General features: G+C 41.2%; 1 protein-coding gene and 1 pseudogene across 1 annotated transcript; one reads left to right on the top strand and one right to left on the bottom strand.

Moving 5' to 3' along the window:
• The first annotated feature begins 298 nt into the window (after window positions 1-298).
• Window positions 299-1,765, top strand: LOC110061986 (uncharacterized). Its single transcript, XM_089282103.1, has one exon. The coding sequence runs from the start codon at window positions 408-410 to the stop codon at window positions 1,506-1,508; it is 1,101 nt and encodes a 366-aa protein (XP_089138229.1). The 5' UTR covers window positions 299-407; the 3' UTR covers window positions 1,509-1,765.
• Window positions 1,766-4,944: 3,179 nt separating this feature from the next.
• Window positions 4,945-5,502, bottom strand: LOC149117775 (uncharacterized; annotated as a pseudogene).
• Between the last annotated feature and the right edge of the window lie 4,058 nt (window positions 5,503-9,560).

Here is a 9,560-nt window from a genome sequence, read left to right as displayed (position 1 = left end):
TCAGTTTCTTTTTAAGGTTGGTGATGGGTAGGGGTGCTTAACAATTTTCTGGGGGATGAATTTTTTTCCCCTTTTAGCAGGTTGTGCTGAGTTACTTTGGTGGGCAATGCAATAACTTGTGAAAGAATTATTTTTAAGTCTAAAAAAGGACCTGTATAATAACACGCACTTGCTCGATTTTTTTCCACACGACTCCCCTTACACGAATTTTTTTAAGCAGTTTTTGATGTGCGGTTTTTTTTCTTGGCTGGGGGGGGAGGGGGGGGGCGGACCGGAATTTCCCAACCCTTATCACCTCCGTCAAAAAATAATGGCTCGCCACTTATTGATGTTATAGAGGCTATGGTTTGTTTTTGGAGGCTACCGTTGTTTATAGGATGTATAATTAATCTCTTCAGAAGATCATTATGGAAGGATCGCAGATGATGTCCAACCTCTCTGTCAGTAACGAGTCTGCTCTCCTCAACGCCACAGAAAAGAAAACTGCAGTCTACGTGTTCACACCAGCAGGCTTCACCACTAAACCCGCTCTTCTCTTAGTTTTTGCGTCTGTTGGTGCGGTAGGATTTGTAGGCAACGTTCTAATTTATTACTTTATATCTTTTAAGAAAAAGGTCGTCTCTTATATGCAGTACACTCCATTTCTGCGAAATTTCAACTTTTACATCAAGAGCTTAGCTCTGTCAGATATACTGTGTAATATAATTTCACTTCCCTTGATATGTATTCAGATTATGGTCGACGTGTTCCAACATGGCTGGGCATGCAGAATTGTTCGATTTATCGGCATACTACTATCTTCAATAACAATGAATAATTTAATGGTAATAAGTGTGGAGAGGTATTTGTCAACTCGTGCCGTTCCCCGCTCGTTCAGTGTCTCTATTGTTCGTAAGCTTGTTTTTATCGCATGGCTTGTAGGTTTTATTGTCGTTTTAGGGCCAACAGCAACGATCAACGGAATAAGATATGATCTTAACGATACACATTATACAGTAATTTGTAAATACGATAAGAGTTATCTGCCTTTTAGAATAATAATCGTATGTTATGCCTTAATACAGCACCTTATACCGGGTGTTATTTTAAGTTATTTTAATATTTCCGTTGCAAAGACCTTATGGACAAGACAAAGAAAAAGAATAGATATTCAGAGGAACAACGCCATCAGGGCCAACTTGATAGCAACTAAACTCCGTGGAACATATCTTCTTATCGCTATGACGTTTGCTTTCATCATTCCATATTCAGCGTTACTTTATTATGCAGTCTATGTTATGTTGGCTAAGCCTTCTCTTGATTTTAAAACAGATTTTATAACAAGGTATCTTAGCGTTGGGCTGCTTTATTCAAACGGTGCGATTAATTTTATCATATACATGGTACAGATGACGGATTTCCGAGCCTTCTTAAAGAAGCTGTTTTGTGGTAACGGTAATCCTATAAATCCTAATCCACCCGGCGACGGGATTCAACTGAGAGCGCTTATAATCCCAAACAATCCTTGACTTTATAAGAGCTATATGACCCCTTGGGAACTTCCATGCGAAAGTGAAGGAGGTTATTGTTGAAAGTGACTACGAGAATGTACCAGGATCTCTTTTTGTGGGCGTGGTCGTATCAACATTAAATAAGAGATAACAATTTGTAAATACTCTTTTTTCCGACCATCGTAGCTTAACAAGAAATAACACGCAAACTGAACGTAAACATAACTGGTACTTTAACAGTTCCTAAGAACAATAAATATAGTTGCTTGCAATGATTTTTTTAATTTGAGTGAATTAATTGCAACCCCAGTCACTTTCCCTTGGGATGCACCTACTTCTCGTCTCTTACATGTAAAGTACCATAATATTCTGGTGATTCCTAGGCTCAGTCTCCAGCCATGGGTGTTTCGGTGCGCCCGCGATCCTCTCCACCTGGAGACTGAGCCTAGGTTATCCCCTAAAGCCAAACAAAACTAATTTTCCAAAATGTCACACGCGATAGCCTGATATATACCGACGTAAGTGCCAAACAGAATAAAATAAACTGGTACCAATTTTAAAACATTTTTGTACAGAGGGTTGAGTCAAAATAAGTTATGCCATCAATTCGTCAGTCACACAATGTGCAATAGGCCATTTCCGAGTTACCTTGTGCCTCTGTTTCAAAACGAGTCTACGTGCAAAACCTTTCATATGAAAATGAGTGTGATTTGTATGAAAATGAACCTGTAGGCGGAACACATTTTCATATGAATGGTTTCGCACGGAGACTCCTTTTGATACCCAGGGACAAGATAACCTCAGAAATGGGCTACCGGTGTTTGCAGTTGTGGGCTCATGCGTTACCTGGCCTATGAACGCAAGTGAGGCTGAAGGTCCACACTACGCCGGGGAAAAACAGATCGGAGGTTTCACTCTGAAAAAAGTATCACGTGTTTTCTGTCCATACTAAACCGGATAAATTTGAAAACACAACAATCACCGGTCATTTTGGAGTTTTCCGTTCACACTGAAACGCAAAGCCGGCGTTTTCAATTACAGTACCTCTCTAGTGTGGACGGTAGGGCTAACCGTAGAAATACAGCTCCGTTTTCAAGTTTCCCCGCCATAGCGTGGAAGCTGAGTAAATCGTACTCTCGCTCTCGCTACTTGGTGTTACGCACGAGCGACTTCTCAAGGAAACAAATACAGTCGAACCTCGAACCCGGCTTTAGCCTAGCGTACATACCTGGGACATAACCGCCTGCACGGCCTGGGACACCGTTACGGCATATGTGAACATTTATCGCCGAATCATAATCTGTCCCAGGCATTGACCGTCGGGTTGCCCGCGAAGTTGAGCCGAGATCAACTTCGCAGCCAAGCCAGCGGTTGTCGGCGATGAAAATATTTTACGTGACCATCATCTGCGGAGGCAATGTACTCCAATAAGACGATTCGATCCATATTATCAGGTGAAATAGTTGAAAATTGCGCCAATTCGATTTGCGCAAATTTGAGTGCGTCGGCGATCCATCGCAGAGGCGCCGGGGACCCACTGGAACAGATCGCCGAACGTTGTCACTTGCAACCGGCGACTCGGTCACCCCAAAACGCACACCATGCAGACTGCAGACCGAGCAGGCCATGCAGACCGTGAAGACCGTGCAGACTGAGTACTTTTTTTCTAACACCTCACCCACATTTTTTCGGTTCTAGTTACAAAATAGTGTTCAATATATCTGAATGTTTGTTAATTATCCACAGGCTGCACAAACTCACGATCTGACTGTTGATTCCATACACGAACACGTTTAGTAGACTTTTTATCGGAAATTCTCTTTAGTCTTAAATATACTAAAATAAAGCGTAGAAATAAACTTCACCTACCTCAACATAGGGTGTTCCACCATTTACTTTGGGCGAAAATTGCGTCTATTTTTAACGAGTGGCTGTGGCTAGCGGTTTAATTTTATTTTATTTTATTTTATTTTGTTCAATTTGTTCTTCTTGTTTTGTTTTTTTGTTCTTTTCGATTTCCGTTGTCTTTGTTCCTCCTCATAAGTGAAGCAAGGACGGTGACTCGAAGCGACGTCGTCCCACAAATTGCTTTTGCATCACAAAGCAACATACCCATTAGTCTACGAGTATCCCTCTTTCGCTTTGTCCGTTGAGCGTGACCGTAAATAAACCTCGAGGAAAAAATTCCCGCGCAAAATTCTTTCCTCGAGGATTGCTTTCGCGTCAAGCACGACGGACTAGGCGAAAGAGGAACCACTCTTAGACTAAATCGCCATAAAAACGCCCTGCCATAAGGCAAGATAAATTTACCTTCACATGAACTCATCACGGCAACCATATTGTGCTGAGAATTTCAAATATTCGGTTTTGTGTAATCTTTCCAGGCGTTCGGCTTTTTTGGCGTGATCGCAGTCACGCTTCAACAGGAGGTCTGAATGAGGGGATCCACATGTCGGTTGCCGGTTAAAATTTCATTACGTTGTCAGTTGTCGGTTAAAATTGTCGACCTTTGTCGGTTGTCGGTAAATCTCAGTTAATAATTAAATATGCAAGTAAATTATTCACATTTGTTATGTAATTTGCGCAGTTTTAAGACTTTAAACTCTAGACGAAGTGTAAAACTTTTATTAATTCATTATTTAATTACGTAACATGATCGTCTTCCCCACTTTTGTTCACAAACCTAGTATATCGATAAAATCACCAAAGCTTTTATTCTAGATGTGAATTTGTTTTCCTGTCGATTAGGGGGCATAGAAGTAATAGGAGAATCTTCGTGCCCAATATTTGCCTCATTACCATAAGCGATACAGTTTCTGATGGAGCTACAAAGAGATTAATACTGAATATTGAAAGGGCACAGCACGATTAACTGTCCCAAGGAATTTGAGCGCGATGTATATATTGAATACTTTTCGTGCGACGCGGGTTTAAAAGCTCAAATTAAATTTTACAAAGAATGTATGAGCTCATTAGCGCTTTTGCCACACAGAAATTTTGATGTTTTTGAAAGCCAATTTCTCCTCGAATATTACACCCAAAGAGCCAAAAATTTCACCACTTACTAAGTTTCACAAGCTCTTTAAGTTTTTCTAGTAAAATCGTGTCTAGCATGATGCCTTCTATGCGCAAACTCGTATGTTACTGAGGAAAATTGTAAACAATGACGTCAGCAAAGATTCGCCTATTCAAGAGAGGTAAATGAGACAGGAGTGAAACGCCCACTCTAGCCCTTGGGGTACGTAATTTTGTTAGCTACGGAAGTCTTTTTATTCCCAAGAAGTCCACAAACACTTATTACACTTATTACACTTATTACACTTATTACACAACGGTTCCCGTTGCCTTACTGTGCGATTTCTTTGGGTTTTTTGCCAAAAATTTCGCTGCCATTCGTATCAATCTGCACCGTTTAATGGATCTGCAATGATTTTACAACTATTATTACCTCTTACCATCACATGTCGAGACGCACAAATGCACGTACTGCCCTGCTGGATGGTGAAACACACACTCTGTTGACAAGCTCTAAATGTTCTTCAAAATCTGATTCCTCGTCATTCGAATCTGTTTCATACTCATCAATTTGCACTTCTCTGTGATCCTCAACACCTCAGTAACAACAAATTGTATGCTAACAACGCGTTATGGTACTGCATTCGCTGATGATACATTGTTTTCTTCAGGGAATCGAAGTCTCTCTTCAGACTCGTTGTCAGTGTAATGAACAGGGTAGACAGCTGGCGGCAAGGCCCCAAACTTATCTTTTGTGGTCTCGCTCCTAACCGCCCGTTGGCGCACTGGTCTAAAACTCTCTAGCCACTCTTTGATCTGTCCTTCCATACCTGGCATTATGTCCTCACTTGGTAAAGGTGTCATCGTAGCTGTAGAAAAAAAGGGGCATGGCAGATTGAGGGACCGGATAGTACAATTTGTCAGGCGTGTAGTACTTTGTTGCCCATCTAGATATGTGCTTCAGAGATTCCTTGCGAATTGTTAAAATAGGGCCATTTATACGAGAAAAATAAGCCGCGGATTACACAATCCGCGACCTACATAAGACGCGAACTGAACCATTTATACGAGCGCGGCTTATATAAGACGCGAAGTGCTCGTATAAATTGTTCACGGCTTATTCCTGACTATTGCCTCGCTTTTGTGTTGGTTGTCATAGCAATCGCGGAATTGCGCAAGCTCTCGCGCCAGTGCGGGAAAACCTTGCGCTTGCGCAGTGTAAGTTTGCGTCTTACCTAAGCCGCAAACAAGCCGCGATACCATTTATACGAGTGGTTTCGCGTCTTATATAAGCCGCGGATTATTTAGGCTTAGCTCAAAACCGTCGTCTTACACAAGCCGCGGCTTATGTTATCCGCGGCTTGTGTGAGACGTGAACTGATAAAAATGTACCCGGTAAGGTAAGTTCGCGTCTTATTTAAGCCGCGGCTTATTTTCCTCGTATAAATGGCCCTAATTTCTTTCATCCGATATTAATTTTGAAAGTTCAAGCTGCCACTGCCCATCCGTTACAATTGCAAAATTTCGCATTTGCCCGCAGGTGATTTCGCCAGGCGAAATAACTTTAACGAGAACCCGCCAATTTCACATTAATGCGGCCTTCTCCTTTAGTCCTAAAAACTCCGTAAGATGTGTTTAGCTCAGATACTCCTTCATGAGTTTCTTTGTATTCCGGAATCCGGCTTCGATGGCGTTCGATGGCGACCTTTTCACCTTTTCGGAAAAAAAACTCACGGTGACTTTAACAATCCCACTCATGACCCGAGCCGCTGTTCCCCCAATCTGATGCGATACTCACGGGGAGATTGGAAACTAAAACACCTGTTGTAAACACAAAATGGCCGTGGCATTTATCAACCCTTCCTTGGATCCCCGGATCACCGTTTACTGTTCATGCAAGTATGTGTGCCAAGAGTTGTCGGAAAGAGTGCTTCTACAAACCTTTCAAGAGGACTCTACATGATTAAACCGGCTTCGAGGAAAACAATGGTCTGTAATACAAAGAACATTGAAGTATGTGATCGTCACGCTCAACACGGATGAGGAACGTATAAATGTACCTTGTATACAAACCTACAGCTGGAAGGAAAAGCTTTAATGCTACCTAGGTTTCAAGGATCGCTACAAAGGACCAAAACTTTAATTTTGAAGCCAGGTAAGAGATTAACGCGAATTTATCGGAGCACTTTACGAAGGCGAGTATGTTAGTTACTCACTGGAATATTTTCAAAATATCCTGAGCCGGGTTGTTCGAAAGCCGGTTAACGCTAACCCAAGATTAAAAGTTAACCAAAGTATCAATTTTTCTTGTATAAAAATGTTTTTCATTGCTTATGTAGTGTGCAGTTTAAGATTATTAAAACTCAAAACTAAAAGACAAATAATATAAACAGAAAACCTCACCGAAAAGTTACAAAATTGAAATCAAAATTCTCACTAATCCTGGGTTAGCTTAATCGGGCTTTGAACAACCCGGCCCTGAACTTTAGGGTAACCCAAGAACACTGACCCCCGGTCGGCAGAACCCCACAACGGACCGGGTCCGCGAACTACCTATGGACCAGTCCACGGACTACCCCTATGGACCCCCGCTACGGACCACCCTCCAGAGTAGAATATAAATAAGAAACAAACATGTCACTTACGGGTTGTCTAATAGATTACAAGTGTCAGCAAGATTTCGAACGTTATAGTGTGCAAATGTAACATTCTTGGGTTGAGGCTCGGGCGCAAGTTATATCATTACACATTACCATTTCCTTTGCTGTGGCCATACAGTATATAAAAGACCGGAAAGTCCCCAGGAAGCCTCCGGGAAGCCTCTGGGAAGCCGGCTTGAAATTTGTGCTCTTTCCCCTGAGCCATTTTGTTCAGCCCATCCTCGCGTGGATTCGTGAACTCGTTCCAGGCTTCATAATTTGTTCAGCGGAATTACAGATACAAACAAGCTTAAACAAACTAAAAACACACCTCCCATAGCCCGATGGAGCCATGAATGAAAGTTAAGAACTTTCCTTCTTTTTGTCATCGGCATCCCCTGACGCTGAAAACAGGTTTTAGGCATTTTTTTTTTTTTTTGGGGGGGGGGGGGGGGCGTGTTAATTACATTTGCACAGTGTAACACTCGAAATTTCGTCGATATGAGTAATCTATTGGACAACCCATTAATGAAATATTTATTTCTTATTTTTATTCTATTTTGGGGGGTGGTCCGTAGAGGGCGTCCGTAACGGTAGTCCGTGGACCGGTCCACGGGTAGTCCACGGACCCAGTCCATAGTGGGGGTTCGTGGACCGGGGGTCAGTATTTTCGGGTAAAATAAAAAAAATAAAAAATCATTTTAGTGAATGAGTTCGTAATTAATATACCCGTAGATGGTGAAGATACAGGTGAATATATGAAAGATCATATATTCAGTGAACTGTGAAGAAAGATAAAAAAAATAGGATTAATTTCACAACTGCTTAAGTTGTGTGTATAACTGCGATGATCAGTCCTGTCTCCATAAGTAGTTTATGCCGGTAGAATTGAGATAGAAGCAACAATGTGAATTAGTCCACTGACTTTCAGTTGGGTAAGACTTTGCCATCCTACTCTTGAGAGCTTTTTCTCTCGCAATCTTAAAAAGCGGATTTACTCTGAAATGGCGAAACTTTCAGTAGCTGTTCATGCATCTCTCGAGGAAATGTTGATTGACATTGCCTTTTCAAGAACATTATGATCGGCCTGAGTTTTGCTTCAAAAGCAAAATTCCGGTTAACACCCTAATAAATGGCTAAGAATAATATTACCAAAAACGGCTTAAAAGATGCCACAGAAACACGAGTAACACTATTGTCTTATACCCAATCCTACCTTTCTGGTACGTTTCGGCGGCATATCAGCATAGCATATCAGACTAGTTTGGTCGAGCCATGTTGGTATTTTGGTGAATGTACGTTATCGTTCGACAGTTTCAAATCAAATGGAATATCTTTCTGTCCCTCATTTTACTAGCCTTCACGTAGATCATACCTCCTGGACGACAAAAAACATCCGACCTTCACCAGCCATTCATGATTTCCTTTATCGCCCAATACCAGGGCCTGCGTGTGCCAAAGAATTCAAAATGGCGCTGAAATAATTCGCGCGTGACCAACCAACGGGCGAAAAATCCTTGAACCTTGAATATATTCGACTGTCCCAGGGCAGAATTGCTCCCACATAATCAGAAAATTAATAATAGAGAGCATTTACTGTCCGATTGAAACTCGAACTCCCTTATATACGAGAGGCACCGTGATGTTAACAAAATTTTGATGACCCTACAAAAGAGTGTGAAAAACTTGCTTTCGAATGTATTCACCTCAAAAGGTTTAAGGCAAAATAGGATATTCCATAATTGTTTAAAATAGTAAAGCAGTAGCGACTTAAGGGGTTGTTTCTGAGAAGGCCGAGTTCTTTAGTTGTTAGTCATAAACCTTAATTATTAATACGCAGTTAGTATATGAGGCCATATGACCAGCCAGCAACCGGTCCATAATTGACTAAATGCCTGGAAGTCTGAAATTTTCGAGACTTTTCGGCGAAAAGCATTATTCAAATCCTTTGAAAGTATGTTATGTTTGTTTGGAAGTGCGCAGCGATCCCTAAAATTATTTTGGTTATATCTAGTGGACAAATTTCTCGAGCTTGAGCTTGCAATAAAATCCCCTTGTTCTCGATAACTTTGATCAGGCTGGCTGGCAGTCAGAACCTATTATTGGTCGGAATTTCTACAGAGCCAAACCTCTTAAGAATATTCTATGTCTATAAACAAGTGTCATATGATTTCGAAAACTATTTTAGTTTTGCACCAGATGAATTTTCAGGAAACATGAGTTTAGGGATCGCTTGTCATTCCCAGGCGAACAAAGTGTTTGCATAAGATTTATTGTTGAAAAGCTGATTTATAAACGCCTTTCCGATTGGGATTCTTGATTTGCCTGAAGGCTTGGGTCTATAACTATTTATGTTAACACAATCCCCTATGGGTCTTTTGTATGACAAAAAAGAATTAAGACCGACTTTCGTGGT

The sequence above is a fragment of the Orbicella faveolata genome, unplaced genomic scaffold, assembly GCF_042242905.1.
Source record: "Orbicella faveolata isolate gen_17 unplaced genomic scaffold, um_ofav_v1 contig_1, whole genome shotgun sequence".
Classification (NCBI taxonomy): domain Eukaryota; kingdom Metazoa; phylum Cnidaria; class Anthozoa; order Scleractinia; family Merulinidae; genus Orbicella; species Orbicella faveolata.
Note: the sequence above shows the minus strand (reverse complement) of the source record. Positions and strands in the feature narration are given on the sequence as shown.

Bases quoted from the DNA above. Each gene is read 5' to 3' on its own strand.
- LOC110061986 (XM_089282103.1), top strand. From the start codon at position 408: ATGGAAGGATCGCAGATGATGTCCAACCTCTCTGTCAGTAACGAGTCT.